A 21948-nucleotide genomic window follows, 5' to 3' on the forward strand; every position below is an offset into this window, starting at 1 on the left:
TGGCATTACTCTGCTTGCTGTTTGGGCCAGGTGCAAGTTCTCAAAATACGGGGGACTCCTACTCATTTTGTCCCCAGTATTTTGGGAACCAGGACCGGCCCTTGAGACTGGTGCTGGATGTAGACATTCTGGCGATCCCCTACATTTTTTAGCCTGTGTATTTATAGAACCAGGACCAGATTTTTTTTTTATTATTTATTTTTTTCTATTTTTTTCTTTTACACTGAAGCCTGCAAGGATCTGAGTGATCCATGCAGTCTGCTGATTCATATTGGTTAGAGGCCGAATATATGGCCGCCGAATACGAATGGCCAAAAATACAGCTGCCTACACCTTCGGGGAAAATATGAATCTGTAAATACAGCAGATTAATAAATCTGCCCTATTTAGGAATTTTATTTTCCCTAAAATACGGCCGATACCGGTCGTATGAATTCGTACCCGGCATCGGCCGTATTCGTATTTCTTAGTAAATCTCCACCATTGTGATTATATACAGTTATAAGGGGATAATTCAGTAAAAATCATAAAAGCAAAATCTTTTTTTCATGTGCTCTGCAGGTGTGGCAAATGTAACATGTGCAGAGAGAGTTAAGGGCCCCATACATCAGCAATTAATTGTGACAATTTTCAGATATAGAGATGATTGCCACAATTAATTTTAGATGTGTGGGCTCCCCCTTTTGGCAATACCAATCAGAATCGCCAATCGATTGCTTAATCAGGTTTTTAAACATGTTTAATAATCTGGTATTATCTGCAGATCTTTTTTAGATGTGTGGGCATTCCCAATTCGTTTTCTTCATCTATTTACATTATGAACAGCTGAAATGACAATCGATTGGGGCAATTTCCAGATATGAAGATGCAATCTTTAGATGGAAAAATCTGCCGATCACTGAAAAAATCTGTAATGTGTGGGCAAAGTCGGATAGATCTGAAAATCCATTTATCTGGCCAAAATATCCCAATATCTGAAAATCCATAAATTGTGATTGCTGATGTATGGGGCCCATTAGGAGCAGATAAAGCTGTGCAGAAGCACAGAATTCGCATTTAAGCCCTTTGATTCACTAGCTAAAGCTGGCATTATCACAGGGCCAAATGTGATTTCTTTTTTTAACCTTTTTTTTAGTAAATTTGGCCACATCACATTTCTCATTATGTATGGAAAATGCCACCTGTAAAAAAAATGTGAATTGAAGGGTTTTGAGCAGTTTTCAGTTTTCCACGAAAACTGCTCTAGTAAAATATTGGGGAAGATGTATAAAGCCTTAACAAGAGATAAATGCAAGGGTGATAAAGAGAGATAAACATACAGCCAATCAGCTCCTTAGTGACTTTTTTCAAATACAGCCTGTAACATGGTAGTTAGGATGTGATTGGCTGGACGTTTATCTCTCTTTATCACCCTTGCATTTATCTCAGATGGGCCCCTAAATCATCTTTCTGTGAACTTTTTTCCAAGTTCCCATGCATTCATGGAGGCAAGTTGGAAATGATCAAAGTGATGAACTTTTCAAAGGCACTTTCACAGCTAAGTTACCACTTACTAACATTTCTCTGCTGCATATACAGGTATGTGTTCAAATATTCATGCTTGGATAATACAACATCTGTGCCATCTCCCAAAAGTGTAATCATGAAGAAACACAGTAGCACATTGGATGTGTTAGAAGTTTGTGGGCAGACATTACAGTGAAAAGGATGTTTTGGGAATACGTTTAATAGAGCAAAAGCAGAGAAATACACAGAACTACAGGTATATTGAAAATGAAAAGATTCATGACATATACTAGCTTGGTATTAAATATACAAGCCATAAGAGGAATGTCAGATAAACAGTATAGGGAAAGGGCACCCAGTAGTACTGTAAAAGTATATACACAATGGGCGTTTCTGCCCAGCGTGTATAGACAATGATAGTGGGGAAAACCACTTTACTGAAAAACGTTTAGTGCATACACATTGAGCATTTTCGCCCATTTCAGCAATTGTGGGGATGCTATGGAAAGTTGTCCTCTCTGCTGCTCATCTGTTGGTAATACCAGCAGATGAGTGGCCGGGCCAGTGATGATGCAGGAGTGTGCAGGAGTGTGCATCAGTGCTCACCGCTCATCGCTGCCTTGTACACACTGGGAGGCTTTTAAGCTGAAAGCTGCTCAAACGAGTAAACTGAGCGGCTTTCAGCTGAATGTCACCCAGTGTGTATGGGCCTTAATTTCACTAATTGTGACAGGATTAATGATTGTACATCATTGTGGAGAAGAAACCACAGGGGCAGTTGATAGTCAAAGAACAGAACCAAATGTTACGGTGTGTCAGAAGAGTGATGATACCAGCCTGTGGCTGTTTTAAGCAGTGATGAACTTTGGCTGCTTTATAAATGCGTAAAAGGATGCACAGAATGGTCATTTATAATAACAATATCAATATTAGAAAAGACCCTAAAAGAGTATCCATTTCAGCACCATGGATGCTAGGAAGAAAAGAAATCCCTTATTTATACTTAAATTATACATTGTTGCATAACCAAGATAGTCAAGCAACAATGGTGCTATGGAACCAAAACATGTGACAGCTGATAGTCAATAATATCCCGTTTTGAGATCAAGGTAAATTCGGATAGGCAAATTCGTAGTTGCTATGGTTACCTGGACTTGTTGGAGGGTTACTGCTAACCCCCTCTACTCAGATGCTTGCGCCTCCAGCGCTGGGGTGATTGCAGCACCACTGCTTATTACAGTTTGCTAATAGGAGTACCCTTTTTATGTGTATTCTTGTTTGGGTAACCCCACCCTTACATCCCAATTAACTGGGGCAGATAATTGTGTAAATAAAACTGCAATGTATGGGATTCACAGATCGCAGATTCTGACCAAAGAACGAATGGGATAGCTAAATCAGGGTTTGCAATGCATTTAGCTGCCCATAATTCAGCGATGGATTGGGGCAATTGACCATTTTGTAATGATTACTCTAAACCATTGCTGATGTATGGGCTTCCCCAGTTGACTATTGCAATCAAAAAGTTATGGGCATCGCAGATTGCAATTGCTAATGCATGGTGGCGATCAGTATTTTGTGTGACCATTTTGACAATCATACATGTCTTCCACTGCTGTCAATCACTGCAATAGAGATTACAGGTTGGTGGTGTTTAGCCATTTTCTAATTTAAATATCCAATGTGAAGATCAACATAATGTGTAAATCACTGGTAAAGTGTATTGGTGCACATTGTAAGAAATAGCAAAATATTCAGGAAGGAGATCAATCCCTATTTGCCTATTACATTCCCAGGACCCAGATAGAACATACCCACACAGAAGTGTCCATCTGAGCAATCTGTGCTGGGCATATAACTCTTTCACAAGTGGGGCCTTCCCTGACCTTTATATTCATGTCTTTATTTAGTTTGAACACAAACACAGAAAAATATCAGCGCTATCCCAACAGACACACTGTCTCTTAATTCAAAAAAAGGTTTAGGTGTAGACCATATACACTGCTGCGCATATATATTTAAAAAAATTAATTAAACATACAATGCCCCAGCAGGTTCCAGCAGCGTGTAAAAGGGAAATGCCTATCTCCACCAAATATAGACCTCAGAAAAAGAAAAAAATTATTACGACGCGCTAGAAACCAAAAATATAAATTTATTATATAGAAACTCACTGGTCAGTGATAAAACACGATATACACTCTAATTATAAAATATTATGTGTGTGTACATTTTAGACATAAATAAATAAACACCAAATATTAAAAAAGACCTTAATATCACGCCTGGATATTTTGGAACCAGGACCTCAATGTCTGTCCCAGTATAGTGGTAAATGGGATAGTGTTTTTAAAAACTTCTCTCAGATAAAGGATTCTTTGATTATGTCTGGCCAGACAAAAGAAAAAAAAACAAAAATAGTCTTTCTGAAAATTAAAAATATATAAAAAAATTATGTGTAGGAGCGTCCACCCTGTACCTTTAGCTGGTAAGCCGTTCTATAGAGGTAGTAGTAGTAGTAGTAATCCTGGCTCTTTATAGTAGGGAGCCCGGGCTCTTTCCAACCAGGGATGAGATGTTCGCTGAGTTGAACAACTGTACAGTGGTAGATAGTGGGACGTCCAATATTGCGGAGAGATGAAAAAAATATAACTGCTCAATGACGCGTTTCCCCGCCTCCGTTGGGACTCGGCGGCTTTCTCAGATTTTGAGTTCAAACACATAATTTTTTTATATATTTTTAATTTTCAGAAAGACTATTTTTGTTTTTTTCTTTTGTCTGGCCAGACGTAATCAAAGAATCCTTTATCTGAGAGAAGTTTTTAAAAAAAAATCCCATTTACCACTATACTGGGACAGACATTGAGGTCCTGGTTCCAAAATATCCAGGCGTGATATTAAGGTCTTTTTTAATATTTGGTGTTTATTTATTTATGTCTAAAATGTACACACACATAATATTTTATAATTAGAGTGTATATCGTGTTTTATCACTGGCCAGTGAGTTTCTATATAATAAATTTATATTTTTGGTTTCTAGCGCGTCGTAATAATTTTTTTCTTTTTCTGAGGTCTTTATTTAGCTTGTCTACAATGCATGTCCCTGATTTATGTATGTCCCGTTTTTCCCATTGAAGAACCTTCCAAATCAACAACTGTAATAATTATATTAAAAACCCAGAAGCACAAATATTGTAACTGACTCAATGGGGGGAATGTGAGAGATTTGGGGAGAGGTTTTTTTAAGTGCTAATCATTTACACTGCAAACCAGGTTGATTTTGCCATGTAAGTGATTGCTGCTTTAAAATAAAAACTCTCATAAAATCTCAATTTCTGATTCTCACACCCTTTTACATTCCCCCAATGTGTTTTCTATATTAAAGCATATTATTGACACTGCTGTATACATACAGAAGCAGATAAAAAATATGCATATGTAAAGCAGGTTACAAAATGTAGGCACACCATATGTTTTAAAATAAACTAAAATAGATGAAGAAAACACAGGAAAAGGTTTTCACACAAAACTGCTGTAAAGTCTAGAAAAATGCAACATATATTTAAGAATGTAAACATCATTGCTGCCACAATACATAAGGAAGAGAAATACAAATTCTTATTATATACTATACACAGTGTATATACACTCTGTATATCAGCAAGTATACAGCAATAAAGTTAGGACAGAGATTTTCAACCTCTCAACTTGCAGGTCTACAAAGAAATAGCAACATTACATGGAATTCACATTATACAATATTGTATTGCAATTACAATGCCAGGGCATTCTATAGCTCCCTTCCAGCCAGTAGTCAGACAATGAATTGCTGTCAGTATTCTGATTGGTGAAGCTATCCACCAAACCGAGTGCTGACAGCAATTCACTGTATTGAAGCATGTGTGAAGACAGCACAAGTGCATGTTATCAGGTTGTTTAAATAGATCCTGATGGAGTTGTTTGTAATGTATCACTGAATTTTTTCAACAAAGCTGTTTATTTGTAAAAACCGTGGAGTGCGATCTATTTTATGCTGATTGCAAAAAGCCTTGTTTTATATAATATATATATATATATAATATATATATATATATATATATATATATACACATACACACACACACACACACATAGACAGAGAGACAGAGAGAGAGAGAGAGAGAGAGAGAGAGAGAGAGAGAGAAGGAAACAGAGTGCGCCCCTATCATGAAATTCCAGCACCAGAAGATATCCAAACAATGGAAATTCCAGACCAATCTCCGGTTTACAATTCTTTTTATCCAATAAGAAGGTTGCATACCGGGAGCGTATATTTTCACTACCCATTAACATACGGAAATTTACCCCTGAGGAAGTTGCATCTACGAAACGCGTTGAGTGTTTTCCTTGCCTTACCGAACCACACTGCATACAGATAAAGTGTTTTACTTGTTTTAATTTGTATTAAATTGTAAACCGGAGATTGGTCTGGAATTTCCATTGTTTGGATATCTTCTGGTGCTGGAATTTCATGATAGGGGCGCACTCTGTTTCCTTCTCTCTCTCTCTGTCTCTCTGTCTCTGTGTGTGTGTGTGTGTGTATGTGTATATATATATATATATATATATATATATATATATATATATATATTATATATATATATATTATATAAAACAAGGCTTTTTGCAATCAGCATAAAATAGATCGCACTCCGGGAGTGAATATTTTCACTACTCATTAACATACGGAAATTTACCCCTGAGGAAGTCGTATCGACGAAACGCGTTGATATCCTTTAATTTCACTTTAAAAAAAACTATTAGTTTAATATCTTGCTGCAAGTAATTTGCTTCCTTTATAAGGTTACATGAACCTTTTTTAATCCTTACAGTTTGGGAATTTATACATAACTATGGGGGTTATTCTCGTTCACTCCTTCTGGCAAATTCCTTCTAAGATGGACAAAACCATGTGCACTGCAGGGGGGCAGATGTAAAATGTGCAGAGAGAATTAGATTTGGGTGAGTTATTTTGTTTCTGTGCAGGGAAAATACTGACTGCTTTATTTTTACACTGCAATATAGATCTCACTTTGAAGTAAAACCCCTCCCAAATCGAATTCTCTCTGCACAAGTAACATCTGCCCCACCTGCAGTGCACATGGTTTTGTCCCTCAAAGAAGGAATTTGCCACAAGGAGAGAACGAGAATAACCCCCAATATGTACAAATCAATGTACTGTAATAAAAATACTTAAATGAACCTTCTACCCTTTATTATTATTATATATTTGAACTTTTAGGGCAATTGCTCAGAGAACACATGGGGCCAAATGTAATATGGTGAGAGTTTCAGAAAGTGAGAGATTTGGGGAGACCTTTCCCATGTGTTTTAAAGCAGCAATCAATTACATGGCAAAATCAACCTGGTTTTGCCATGTAATTGATTGCTGCTTTAAAAAAAGTGGGAAAAGTCTCACAAAATCTCTCACTTTCTGAAACTGCATTTGGCCCCTTGCTCCCTACTTATAGGCATCCTGCTTTTCTCATATATTATAAGGAGCTATAGCTTAAAAAGTAAGCGCATGATAAGAAATGGAAATGTATACCATCTTATTTGTAACCATTTTCAGACAGAATTTCCTGACTGAGTGGGGTAAAGTATTTGTAAATTAACTGAGCTACCCCTTTATGGGTAACAGGCTCAGACACAAATGAATACATACAAATAAAAGTGGTTGTGTTCCCACAATACATATATGTGTCACTTCGGAATCTGTTGGTAATTGTATTGCTTTGGAACCTATAGCACACATTTGTGCTAATAACAGATCCCATTTGTTTCTCTATTTGCAAAGGTTGTATAGGTTGTATCGTTCCTGTAAACTGATTTTGTTTAATGGGCCTCTGAACAAACATCAATTATAAAAGGGATCCTCACCTCAACCTGCTGGCAGATTTGGATGAGTTTTGCCATCTGAGTTTCAAGTTCTGTGCTGTGCTTGACTAGACTGGTGAGATTCGACTCCAGAGTTTGCTAGAAACCAGAGAGAAAGAGTGAAATGTAAAAATAAGCACATGTATTATAGAGCAGATAACATTCAGTTGTTTTGAGCATCTCATTCTTTTAGGCTAAAAAGCAAATGTATGTGTTATACCATTAGGGCTTTGCATATTTTAGAATAACCCCATATTCTTTAGCATAGGGACCATTGCTGACTATTTTATATAGAATTTGAAACATACAACTTGATGGCAAATAAGAACCACTTGGTCCATCTAACCTGCTTGGATTTCTGTCTCTGTGCCAGATGCGTTAGACACAAATAATAAGTGAATCCAATACAAATGCAATCAGACCTTGACATATAAAACCATGTTTTCAAGTTGGAACTACCCTACAATTCCATAACACCTTTGTCTGTGATTTTCAAGCTGTCTTTTCATATTTATCAACTGCAGTCGTCTGAATTGTTTAAGCCAATTTGGGGACGTTCTTTAAACAGACCGATGACAGTAGTATTCCTCTGGAGTGTAGGCCTAAGTGCAGCAAGTGCGCTCTCCATGGCTCACTCTAGAAATATCTTCCAATTGCAGTTAGTAGATTGTATGAAATTCAGTTATTTATTGAAGCATGAGCATTTCATGTGTTTTTGAGCATTTTAATAGCATGTATCAATAGAGAATCTCTACTGCACAGGGGCAGATTGGCCTGCCAGGACACCAGGCCAGTCCCTGCTCAGCCAGTCCCACTGTCAAAACTTTCCTCTATTACTCCCATCCTGCCGACTGCTCTGATCTACTACTACTCTCATCCTGCCCCCTGATTCCCATCATTATTTCCCTCCTGCCGCCCTGATCCACATTACTATTTTTATTTTAAAAAACCTACTAGAATCCTGATTATACTAGGAAACGGTATGGAGTGATCCTCTAAGGGAGGAGGGGGATTAGGGTAAAGGGGTATAGATCCAAACAGGAGAGGTTTGGTGGGATAAAAACAAAAGAGAAACAACCAGAATGGGGCCGAACTGTGTTCTGGCAGTTCAAATTGGAGGTGGAACATGTTCCGCCTGTGCCAGCCCACCGGTCGTAGTCAGCAATTACACAGGGAGGACACTGAGACCTCATCAGCACAGCAGCCCTGCTGCCCCGCCTCCACTGCCCACCCAGCGCAGTTACAGACTGAGGGCTGAGGCTGTGTGAGTCTCTCACATACTCGGACATCCATCTGACCCCTTCTGAGTGGCTGCGTAGGAAGTGACTGTCCCACCTCCGCCAGTCCACCCACCTTGCCTGGCTCTGTACACTGCTGCGCCAGTGCTGGCTGGCTCAGGCCAACTTTATGGCTTCTATGCCACTGCGCCACCCACTAGCACCGCTGCCAACCATATCAATGATGTGGCAGTGGGTAGGTGGCACTAAAATGGTAATTTATTTGCTTTGCCCTGCCTCATCCAGTCCCTCTGATATCAGGAGCAGGAAATATGATGACATTGCGCATCCTGTTGTGAACAGAGGAGCAATACCGACACAAAGGGAATGGATGGCAGATTTTTATCAGGTAGTTTATCACAGTCTGTTATAAAACTGCTGTGGGCATTGTGTGACGGGCACTGTGAGACTGCTGTGGGCATTGTGGTATGGGCACTGTGCTACTACTGTGGGCATTGTGTGTAAGGGGCATGGTGCTACTGCTGTGGCAATTGTGTGATGTATGGTGCTACTGCTGTGGGCATTGTGTCACATGCATTGTGCCGCAGCTGTGGGGCATTGTGTGTAAGAGGCATGACACTACTGCTGTGGGCATTGTGTTACAGGCACTGGGCTACTGCTGTGGGCATTGTGTCGCAGCTGTGGGGCATTGTGTGTAAGAGGCATGACACTACTGCTGTGGGCATTGTGTTACAGGCACTGGGCTACTGCTGTGGGCATTGTGTTAGGGGCATGATACTACTGCTACATTCATAGGGTACAATGCTACTACTGTAGGTATTACATGTGATGGGCACTGTGGTGGGCATTATGTGTTATGGACACTACTACTTGTGGTGGGCATATCTGTGGTGGGCAGTAATGTGTTATAGGGGTGTACAATGGCATTTTGTGTTTAAGCGGCACTATTACTGTAGTGGGCGTTGTGTGTAAGGGGCACTATGGGGCATAAATTGAATTAGAGCTACTAATGTGTGGCCATACCCCTTATAGTGAGACCACACCCCTATGGCGTGCTTTGTTCTTTTCACTGGTGTGTGTGGTAGGTCGTGAATTTATAGTTGTTAGAGCTTGTGGGGTCTACCCCGGCGGGGGATGGGGGGAGCGTCGGCAGTGGAAATGAGTCCCACCACCTCTCCATGACCACTTCAAGCACTGGAAACAACTGATCAATTTAGTAAATAAGGGTTGGACTTGAAAAAAGAAGTCTGAGGAGCCCATGTTTTACAAAAGTGGTGCCGTGGATAATGCTTAACATGAATTCCATTGAGATTAATGATAGTTTTAGAGACATGCCTTATTGTGTGCAAATCCACAGCCATACCACTACGTAACATACATAACATAGCATACATAGCTGGCTGTCTTCAAGCTTCATCCTGTACTTTTAGTGGGACCTGTTTTGTGTCACAGAGTTGCATAAAGAGAGCACCAGTATACCCTGCTTAGTATTTGTTTAGGCCATAAAAATGGTTAAATTGAACAGTGCTTCAGAATATCACTGAACAGTTATTCTATTAAATATCAGGTTATACTTTGATGTGATGTTTTCAGCTTTTTCACAGTGACACTTTGAAGATTTTTCCACATCTCTGCACACTTAGGAATACATTTCATCCAAGGCAGTAGAATTAGGAAAGTTTTTTACAGTTCTAAGACAGCATTATAATTCCTAATGGGTAAACTGCATGTATCAATATTTCTATACTCAGGAGAGCTAGCAGCTTAGGGGTATACGCACGTAGAGATGTATGCTAAGCTACTTTGCTAAGCTATTTAGGGTTGGCGATTTCCTTGTGTCCAGATCTCCCATGGAGAGCACAAACACATGCAGAGATTTGTGCTAAGCGATTTTGCTTAAGCAAAAAAAAGGCCGGGTAATGGTTGAGAATGAGAGATCAGTAGTTCTCATTCTGCACACTCACACAGAAAGATCAGGGTTGCCGACTTTAATATTCTCCTCTCCGGGAGAAGCCCGGAGAGGAGAGATTCAGCAGCTGCTCGGGGGCGGGGCTTGAGCACAACGTCACTAAGCCCCACCCCATTAAGTTAAACAGTTGAATTCCCGGGTCGCCGTGGAGGGGGTGGGGCAAAAATTATGCGATTTTGACATTTTAGCTCCGCCCCCTCTTCTGAGACCCGCGGATTGCGGCATTTAAATGCCGCGATCTGGGCCACAGCGGGATTTTTGGGAGACTCCCGGCCATTCCAGGAGGGTAGGCAACCCCGAGATAGATTTGCAGTCACTTGCTAAGCAATTTGACTAGATTTTGACTGCATGCACTGACTATCAGGTCATAGCGACGTGCGGGACTGAGCATCGTAATCGCTCGGGGCATACACACGGAGAGATCTGTACATACTTTCTGAGCAATCTAATCAGATCGCTTAGAAAAGAGCACAACAATCACTCATTGTGTATGCCCCTTTACTGTACATGCATTAATGAGTTCAACATAGTACACAAAAAAAACCCGTCTTTAGCACCTGGTTCTAAAAATTGCTGTTAAAAACTGACCCATCACAAAAACTACTTTATTGGATGATTCAGAGTTGGGAGCAATGTAAAAATCCCAGGAGCAAATTTGTACCTGGATTTATTTAATTTGTTTGAATGCAGGATATAGACTCTTCACTTGCATGTTCTGTAGCACAAATATAGGACAGCTTAATTGTTATTCTGCAATTTAGAGCTAGTCTGGGACACACCCATGATAACTCTAAAGCTGGGTAGAACCTAGTAGATATATCTACAGATCAATTGATCAGCCTGATGCCCACTGCCCAAGGGGCATCGGGAACAGGCAGGAAAATTCTGGAGGGAGGGGACCCGTTCATTGGGGGGGATCCCCACTTCCCCAGGATTCCTGCCCAGGCTGACCAGTCAGGGGTGAATGCTTTGCCTTGTAAATACTTGTAAAAAAGTCTCCCCCTGGCTGTGGCATTACCCTGCTGGCTGGTTTAGCCTGGTGCTGGTTCTTGAAATATGGGGGACCCCTACTCGTTTTGTCCCACATATTTTGAGAACCAGGACCGTCCCTTGAGCCTGGTGCTGATTTTAAAAAATCCAGGGTACCCCTAGTTGGTTTGCCCAGTGATTTTTTAAAACCAGGACCGGCTGTTTGAGCCCGGGGCTAACAAGTATTGAACCAATACATCTTCAAATTATTTGCAAGTTTCAAATATATTAAAAAGTTAAAAAAGTAAAAGTTCCCACATGTTTTTATAAGATAATATTCATTGATATGTAATCCTGTTTTCAGCTTTTTCACTTCTTTAGGAAAATGTAAACACAGAAACATAATGACACAGTTCTCCCCTGTAACAGTTTTGAAATTCTTTAGAAAGAAAACTATAGCTCTGATTAAACATAACTTCATTAGTTTTCACTGAAGTATGTGAGTTCTTTCTGCTGTGGCCATAATATTCAGTAACACATAAAATGATAGAACATGCAAAGCAATGATACAACAGGCATAGTGATTTAATAACATGCATAGTAATGCCTCTAGTGAGGAGGTTATATATCCAGTCTCTTCAGTACTCACATCTGTCTTATGAAGTGAAAATCACTCCAATAGGAATGTTTACTTTCTCAAAACCGCATAAATATATGAATGTATTTACATAAAATCAGGTCCTCTTGACGAAGCTGTCATTTAGCATAGCACATGCCACATTATACGCTGTTTATCTGTCCACTTTGCATTATGCAAGATTTATAAAGGCAGAACAGAGCTTAGCAGAGTAAAGATAATCCATTTGGAAGTATTTCTACATTTCTGAACACAGTAGACTATATAACACATCAATAATTCAAGTGACACAGAATTCCCATTAAATGATATGATTTCTACTAAGAGGAAAGGTTTCATAGAGGAGATGTTGCTTGGCCCGTCATATCAATGATACCTTATTAATAGTTTAGGCCTTCCAGGAAAATATGTATTTACTACGTCCAAGCTTCAGGCAGGGACAAATTATGACATGTGCTGGGTTTATTATGAGAAGACCCAATGCAATCATTTCAGCAGAATTATAAACTGTGTAGTAAGGGTGAACTAAATGTAACAAAGATACAAGTAAACCAAAAATATAATCTACTAATAACAAACCACATGCTAATATTATATGTCATCCATATATGTATATCTTATATATATAAAACTCATTTGTCTGTTTGTTTGTCTATCCGGTTATGCACTCAGGCACCCCTGCACTATTTGGGATGAAACCAGGGTACTTGTTTCCTAGCACGGTGCCCATCGCATACCGTATTTAGTAGTGTGCGATGTGTGCGATGCAATGTTCCCGTTAAATTAACAGGAGTGCTTGTACAATGAAATATCGCATAGCATTGCATGCCCGCAAATGGCATGCGATTCGATGCGATTTTTAATTGTACAAGCACCCAGATGGGTGCTTACAATGTTAAATGCACCCCATTGTCAAAGCCACCCCCACTATCAACCCCAACCCAAAGCATGGCGAGCGCAGCGACCCCGCGATGTGCGGCGGTATGCATCCTCCGACTTTTTCATCCCCCACTATCCACGTCAGCGTGGATTTGATTTTAGATAGTGTGGCGAGAGCAGCGAGCCCCACGAGGGGACGTGGAATACATGTAAAGTAATCCGTGGCCGCTCGCCACGCTTCGGGCTCAGTGGCTTGCTGCGCTCGCCACACTATCTAAAATCAACTCCACGCCGACTTGGATAGTGGGGGTATGAAAAGGTCGGAGGAGGCGTACCACCACCCCTCGAGGGCTCGCTGCACTTGCCACACTTCGGATTGGCGTTGATAGTGGGGGTGGCGTTGACAATGGGGGTGCATTTAACATTGTAACCACCCATTAGCGTGCTTGTACAATTAAAAATCGAATCACATTGCATGCATCGCATGCCGCTATATTGCATGCGATGCGACTGCATAAGATGCACATTGATCAAAATCGGGGGCGCCGTGCTAGGAAACAAGTACCGAAACCAGTTGGATCCTGGCCAGGTTTTAGTGTGGTTAGGGGGTCCCGATCTGACCTCCCATTGGTGTATGCTGGCCAGAACTTTAACCCGATGAACCTGTTCAGAACCTTCCACTAGATGGATTTGGATGCAAACTTTACAGAGTGGTAACATTGGATCCCAGAAGTCATACTTGGGCAGTGGTCAGGGAACTCGGTCCTCATTACCCAACACACTGCATGTTTTGCTGGTAACCCAGCAGGTGCACAGGTGTACTAAATTCTCACAGACACATATTATACAGTCCGCAGGTGGAGTTAATTATTTCACTTGTGATTCTGTGAGGAGACCTGCAAAACATGCACTGCGTGGGGTAATGAGGACTGAGTTCCCTGACCACTATTAGGGGGTTGAGGCCCAGATGGCCCTTCCATTGGTATATGCTGGGCAGAACTTTGACACAGGGAACCCATTCTGGGCCTTCCACTGGATGGATTTAGATGAAAACTTTAACTGTAATAACTGACAGGAATAACCATAAATCTATGAACTAAAATAACAGACAGAAATGGAGGTGGGAGGACTAAAAAAGTACGGATTCTTACCCGTTAATACGCTTTCCTCTACTCCACCATGGCAGCTGCACTATGGGTTCTTCCCCTCATTAGGTAGTTCTGGAAAGGAAAAAAAGACACAACACTGCCCCTATATAAGGACCGCCCCTACAGAGGCTCAGTGTCTTGATTATCAGCTAATATGTATTCAATACTTTAAATTAACATCTTATATTGCATCATATATCCCAAGGGAGGGAATAATGCTGCCATGGTGGAGTAGAGGAAAGCGTATTAACGGGTAAGAATCCGTACTTTCCTCTACCTCCCCATGGCAGCTGCACTATGGGTGATACCATAGCAGTGTAAAAGAATAATTTTGGGTGGGGCCGAATAAGAGAATAATACCTGATGCTGAAGTAGGTTATAGTCACCTACGTGCAGGTCCCCTAACTTTCCTCCTTCTATTTGGGAGTTTTTTTTTTTTTTTTTGTCCTTATATTACTGCGCTCAATATCTTCCTGCCTAGTTTTGCGTCACTGGAGGACTCGATATCCAAACTGTAATGTTTAGCAAACGTGTGGGCTGATGCCCAGCATGCCGCTTTACAAAGTTCTTCTAGGGAAGCTGCTCCCTTCCTGGCCCAGGAAGATCCTATGGCTCTGGTGGAGTGAGCTTTTAAACTCTGTGGCACTTCCTTGTTGTTTAGTCTGTAAGCTTCCCCTATACATGCCTTGATCCATCTGGCGATGGTAGTTTTTGTGGCTCCAAGCCCCTTATTCTTGCCCTCCGTTACTACGAAGAGCCTTTTTGTTCTCCTCCAGCTCTCAACCCTTTGCAGGTAAATGGTTATCGCCCTTTTCACGTCTAGCGTGTGAAGCCTCCTTTCTTTCTCATTAGTTGGTTTTGCGCAGAAAGATGGTAGTACTATTTCTTGGTTGATGTGGAACGATGAGACTACCTTGGGCAGGAAGTGAGGGTTCGTCCTTAGGACCACTTTGTTCTCAAAAAAGTTCAGGAATGGCTCTTCTGCCCAGAGGGCCTGCAACTCCGATACCCTTCTTGTGGATGTTACTGCCACCAGAAATGCTACTTTGGTCGTTAGCCACTTCACCGGTACCTCTTCCAAAGGCTCGAAGGGGCTCTCGGTTAGCGTATTTAGCACTAAATTGAGATCCCATGGTGTGGTTGGGCTACGAAATTCTGGCCTTATCCTCTTGGATGCCTGTATGAACCTTTGTACATACTTGTCTTCTGCGATTCTCCTGTCTAGAATGGCGCCTAGCGCAGACACCTGGACTTTTAATGTACTAACTGATAACTTCTTATCCAGTCCCGACTGGAGGAAGTCAAGTACTGTCGGTATGGCCCTATGGTCCTTCCTCTGGGTTATACAGAACTGTGTGTATGTCTTCCAGATTCTATAGTATGTGCCTGATGTTGAGCTCTTCCTGGCTTTTAGCAAAGTCTTCACTACTTTAGAAGAGAAGCCCCTGTTTACCAGGGTTCTGGTTTCAGCAACCATGCCGCTAGGTTCCAGTCTCTGGGCTGATGTTGCGCATATCTTCCCTGCCATAGCAGGTCTTCTTGGTCCGGAAGTTTCCATGGCCCTGCTACCGCCATCCTGACTAGTTTCTGAAACCAGGCTCTCCTTGGCCATGTGGGCACAATGGTTATTACTGTTGCCTTTTCCTTCTGTATTTTGTTCAGTATCCTTGATATGACCGGGAAGGGTGGAAACACATACATCAGGCCTTGTCCCCACTGACACGTCAGTGCGTCCGTGTCCCAGGACCCTTCTTCCCAGTGTCTGGATATGAACTTCTCCACTTTCCTGTTGCTTCTGGTTGCCATGAGATCTATCCTTGGATAGCCCCATCTCTGAGCTATCTTTTCGAATACCCCTTGGGATAGTTCCCACTCCCCTGGGTTTATCTGCTTTCTGCTCAGGGCATCTGCTTGCTGGTTTTCTCTTCCTGCTATAAATACTGCCACGAGGCTGCTCGTCCAGGTTTCCGCCCAGTTCAGCACCATCGCTGCTGCTGTCATCATTGCCCTGCTCTTCGTACCTCCCTGCTTGTTGAGGTATGCTACTACTACTGCGTTGTCTGTTCTGATTATCACGTCTCTGTGATATAGCTGGGATTGGAAACACTGACACGCCTCCCTCACTGCGTTCATCTCCCTGATGTTCGAGTGGAGTGCACCTTCTTGCCTTGACCACTGTCCTTGGGCTGTTGCCCCCTCGCATACTGCCCCCCATCCTGCCATGCTGGCATCGGTTGTTATTAGCACCTGTTCTCCTGTGGTGAAGGACTTGCCTTGCCCCAGTCTTCCTCTTGACCCCCACCAGAGCAGGTCTTGCTTGGCACCTCTTGACAGTATGATCTTTTGTGTGGTCCTCTTGCTGTCTCCGTTCCACTGAGACAGAAAGCAGTTTTGTATGCCTCTTGTGTGGAACCTTGCCCAGTTCACCGCATCTGAGGCTGCCGACATTAGGCCCAGTAGCCTTAAGCAGTCTGCTGAGCTGACTGTTCTTCTTGCTAGGAAGTAGTCTATTTCCTGCTTTATCTTGGTTATTCTTTCCTGCGTCAGCATAGCCTTCATTGCTCTTGAGTCTATGACGACCCCCAGGTATTTCACCGCTGTCGCGGGCTGAAGCTGGCTTTTGTCTAGATTTATGATCCAGCCATGTTCTTGTAGAAATTGCATTACCCTGTGAGTGTGGCTTATTGCTTGATCCTCTGATCGAGCCATTACTAAGAGATCGTCCAAGTACGCCCATACTGTGATGCCTTCTTCTCTTAGTTTTGCTACCAGCACCACCAGGATCTTGGTGAATGTCCTTGGGGATGTTGACAGGCCGAATGGCAGAGCTGTGAACTGGTAGGTTACGCCTGATATGCGGAATCTTAAGAATTTTTGGTGTTCTGAGTAAATGGGTATGTGAAGGTAGGCATCCCTGAGGTCTATTGTGGCCAAGAATGCGTTTTTCTTTATATCCGGGAGTATCGACCTGAGAGACTCCATCTTGAATTTTCTTGCTACCACGTACGCATTCAGCCTTCTCAGATCTAGAATGGTCCTGAATCCTCCCGATTGTTTCTTGACCACAAAAAACCTTGATTGCCAACCCGTCATCTCTTGTCCCTTTGGGACCTCCACCACCACTCCTTGTGCTATCATGTTTTTTAGGCTCTGCTCCAGCGCCCGCCTTTCTTCCCTGTCTTTTGGTATGGGTGATTCCTCTATCCATACTCCAGGGTCTTGTAACAGTTCTATTTTGTATCCCGATGATACTGCTTCCATCACCCACTTGTCTTTGGTAGATTGGGCCCAGACTGAGTGGAATTTTTTTAGTCTGCCCCCTACCTTCTGCTTGGCGTCATTGGGTTTGTCTGTATCCAAACCGTCCATCTCTGCCCCTTTGGCCACGAAAGGAGCTCCGTCCGCCGGACCAGGGTCTCCTGTACCCTCTGCCCGGCCTGTATGTTCTTGCTTCCTTGAAGTCTTGGAACTGGGGTCTTTGTGATCTGTTTGGGGGTTTCTTAAACCCTCTGTCTTGAGGAAGCCATGTAGATTTTCCTCCTGTCGTCTTCGATATGATGTCGTCCAAGTTTTTGCCGAATAGGTAATCTCCTTGAAACGGGAGTGAAACCAGTTTATTTTTGGACTGGGCGTCCGCCGACCATGACTTGAGCCATAGAGCTCTCCTGGTTACTGCCGCATTTGCGTTTGACCTAGCTGCCAGTCTGACCGCGTCCAGTGACGCGTCACATATAAACTCGACAGCGATTTGAACATTCTGTATTATTTTAAGGAGTTCTGACCTCTTCACTCCATCCAATAAGTCAGACTCTAAGTCCTGACACCAGGATCTCAGTACTCTTGAGGTCACTGCTATCGCCGAAGATGATTTAATGGAGGCCCCTGACGTAATGTGCTGCTTACGCAAGCTCATCTCCATCTTCCTTTCCATTGCGTCTTTAAACGCATTGGCGTCTTCAAGTGGTAGGGTAGTTTTCCTTGCCAGTCTGGCAATGGCTGAATCTACTTTGGGAGCCGTTTCCCATTTCTTCACTTGCTCCGAATCAAATGGGTACATTTTGTTAACCCTAATCGGTACCGCTATTTTCTTATCTGGATTATTCCATTCCTCCTCCACTATATCTTGTAGTGGTTTGGATAGTGGAAAAGACTTGGGCTTTCTTTTTTTATCCTTAAAGAGAAGGTCTTGTAACCTCCCTTCCTCTTGTGGGTCCTCAATACTGAGTGACTTGTTTATTAGGGTAAGTAAGTTGTTAAGGAGATCTGGATTAAAATCCGGCTCCGCTTTCTCCTGTGTCACCTCCCCTTCTTCCACTTCCTCCTGTGGATCACCGGCGGGCCCTTCCCCTGGGTCAGAGTCCTCGGAAGGTGGTTCCCTGGGTCTTTTGTGCGACCCCTTCTTCAGATCTTCCTTTGTCACAAAGGTGTCTGCTAGGGAGGTTTTTAACATGGCTACTAGATCCGCCATCTGTTCTGGCCTCATTATGGGTGCTTTCTTGCAGCTATCACACACCGTGCCCTTGCATTTCTCTGACAGGGCCGTATCACACACCGAGCACCTGGATGTATGTAATTTTTTATGCTTCTGTTTACACTCCAATTTATCCTTGCTTGATTCTGACCTGTAACACATAATCTCTACTTAATGACTGTCCTTTCCATATGCATTCCTTTCATTTTCCTTTAGGCTTACCCCGATTTCCCTTGCTGCTTTTTATCTTCCTCCATAATAGCAATCACTGTATCACGAAATAAGGTAATCAGAATATGCCTGATAACAATGCAGTATAGTGCTCCGTTAGCAAGCTAACATTGGAGCCTTACCCGGTGTCAGTCTGTCTTGGTGAGTATCAGCAGCGTTTTCCGGCTGCCTGCGGCGCCATTTTAAGCCCTGGCGTTGCTTGTCATAGAGACGCGCCCAGCGCCTCTTGGTGATGTCACATTCCCCATAATACCGCCGCATGCGCGCGCGCGCGTCCTCATGCACTATTGACGCCAGACGCCGCGTCTGACGTCACCCCCGGCGTTTCCTGTACCCGTGCTCCATGTGGGGGAGAGACGCTGCGCAGCATGGCGCGCGAGCCCCGCTGTCACTCTCCTGTGTTCCGGACGTGCGGCAGGTAAATTTTCTCGGGAAGTCACCTCATAACCCCCAGCCATATTGAGCGGAGGGGGGTTCACCAGACAGGGGTCCCAACTACACTGGGTAGCGGGTAGCCTTCTTTGCCTAAACCCCAACTGCACTAGGCAGCGGGGAAGGTAGCAGCATTGTGGGGTAAGCCTCCTCTACCTGGAAAGGAAAAAAAGACACTGAGCCTCTGTAGGGGCGGTCCTTATATAGGGGCAGTGTTGTGTCTTTTTTTCCTTTCCAGAACTACCTAATGAGGGGAAGAACCCATAGTGCAGCTGCCATGGGGAGGTAGAGGAAATATTGTTTACCCAATGGCTTTAAACCCTTCTCACAATAAAAAGTGATTATAACACTGGGCAGAAATAAATTCTGGGGATTACTACTAGTACCACCAGAAAAACCAATAGTTGGCTACAGGGTGTGTTGGAACAGCTGCTAACTATTTTTAAAATGTTAATAACTAATGTACATCCAACTCATTGATAACTTCATGACTTGAAGATGTATTGCTGGGTACGCCAGCTAGTACTGTATACAACAGATGTAATGGACTAGAAACCATCTACCGATAAAATATGTATCTTACTAATAACACTCCAATAATACCAAGAAGCAATGGCCACTCTCCATCCTATCCAGCATCTTTCTGTTATACTGTTATACCTCAAAAAGTCTGCAGCAGTGTCTTATTAGGACAGCTACAAAAAATGTTTGTTTATTTATATTATAGATATCTGGAAATAATTTGTGAGACTGCTTTGCTATATACAAATAATATGGCAGTGGACCACCTTCTGGCGCAGCAGCCAGTTTAGTCTCAACAAATGAAAGGAGACACCACTACTCAAAACTATATATCCCACAAAATACAAATGGAGACACGATATGACTTGCTGCAAGTTGCAGAGACAGATCGGTAGCTAATGTACCAATTTAATTTAATATTGTTTCAGTGCTCTGAAAAAAAGACGGTTTCCATTTAGCCCTACCTCTACTACTGTCATTGCTATTTAGTAATGGAAAAGCTTATATTGTTGGGTTCTTCCAGTGTAAACGCACATGCGTGAACAAAGTTTATGACAAGGTGAGATATGTAGGAGACAGAGAGATCTGAATGGTTCTCTCTACCTGGTTCTCTCTACCCAAACAACAAAAGACAAGTCTGACCCAATTTCCCCCCTGGGAGAGCTCATTAACAATTTGGCACTTGATGTGCCATTTTTTACATGCGATTTATCCCATGTAAATTCCCGGGGAGCTGCAGGGGTAGGAGAGTAATTATGAAAAAAATAACCCTGGACAGCGGCGGGGATCAGGCTGAGCAGAGGGGGGCCAGGGGTTTGGGTGCAGCATTGTGGTGGGACGGGCAGTATGGGCAGTCTGACTCCGCAGTGAAGTGCTGCTGAGCGGACCAGTGGCAGGCCCCACCGCAGCACCCACACCCCTGTGTGCTCAGCACAGTCTGGACCCTGCCGCTGCCTACCCCTTCACATAGGTGTGTGCCAGCAGTGCTTCACCACTGGCACACACCTAAGCTGATGGGTCCAATCCTGCAGAAGGTTCAACCTGTAGGGTTTGACCTGATGCGCATGGGACCGCGCATCAGGTCGGGTAAAACCCATCCAATTTGGGCAGAAATCGGCCCAAGTCAGATAAGTGTATGGACACCTAGGTCCAGGCCACCTGAGCTGAAAGTAGTCTTTCCTCAGGATGTGGACACCATGCCCCAAATCCTAGCACCAGCTTTGATTTAATATGAACACATTAGTCTCCTTATACACTGAGTTGGTAGTCCATGACCAAATTAAATTAGTCATGGTTTATATGAAAGGCAAAATTAGGGTACTCTTTACTTAGTTGGGCGCCCATCGCGGGGATCGCAGGCATCGCGGCCAGTACATTAACGGCCGCGACGCGATGCCCGCGATTTCCCATAGGGTTCAATGTTAAATTTAGTGCTGCCCGCGATTTTACATTCAATGCTTCAATGGCCGCGATTTGGCCATAGGAATCAATGTTAAATGGGCCACAGAGCCCAAATAGGCACAATTAACACTTAAATGTCCCCCCAAATTTGTAACGCCACCCCACGATCCACGCCAACCCGAAGCGTGGCGAGCGCAGCGAGCCCCCGAGGGGCGGCGGTACGCGTCCTCCGACCTTTTCATACCCCCACTATCCACGTCGGCGTGAGTTGAGAATAGAATAGTGTGGCGAGCGCAGCGAGCCACCGAGCCCGAAGCGGGTTGGCGTGGATCGTGGGGTGGCGTTACAAATTTTGGGGGACATTTAAGTGTTAATTGTGCCTATTTGGGCTCTGTGGCCCATTTAACATTGATTCCTATGGCCAAATCGCGGCCATTGAAGCATTGAATGTAAAATCGCGGGCAGCACTAAATTTAACATTGAACCCTATGGGAAATCGAGGGGATCGCGGGCATCGCGTCGCGGCCGTTAATGTACTGGCCGCGATGCCCGCGATTTCTTTACCCGCGACGCCCGCGATGGAGATCGTGGGCGCCGTGATAGGTAAAGAGTACCAAAATTAGTGTTAG

The 21948-nt window shown here is 43.1% G+C and overlaps 1 protein-coding gene across 3 annotated transcripts in view; it reads right to left on the reverse strand.

Moving 5' to 3' along the window:
* The window catches only part of MID2 (midline 2), a 241980-nt gene that overhangs the window by 128918 nt on the left and 91114 nt on the right, over positions 1-21948 (reverse strand). For 2 of the 3 annotated variants that reach the window (XM_083159113.1, XM_083159112.1), the window contains exon 3: positions 7426-7521. The exons of the other annotated variant lie outside the window; for it this stretch is intronic. In XM_083159113.1, coding sequence (XP_083015239.1) covers positions 7426-7521 — 96 coding nt within the window. The remainder of the gene's footprint in view (positions 1-7425; positions 7522-21948) is intronic. 3 annotated transcript variants of the gene reach the window in all.

Source organism: Crinia signifera, chromosome 9 (genome assembly GCF_055691185.1).
Source record: "Crinia signifera chromosome 9, ASM5569118v1, whole genome shotgun sequence".
Classification (NCBI taxonomy): Eukaryota; Metazoa; Chordata; class Amphibia; order Anura; family Myobatrachidae; genus Crinia; species Crinia signifera.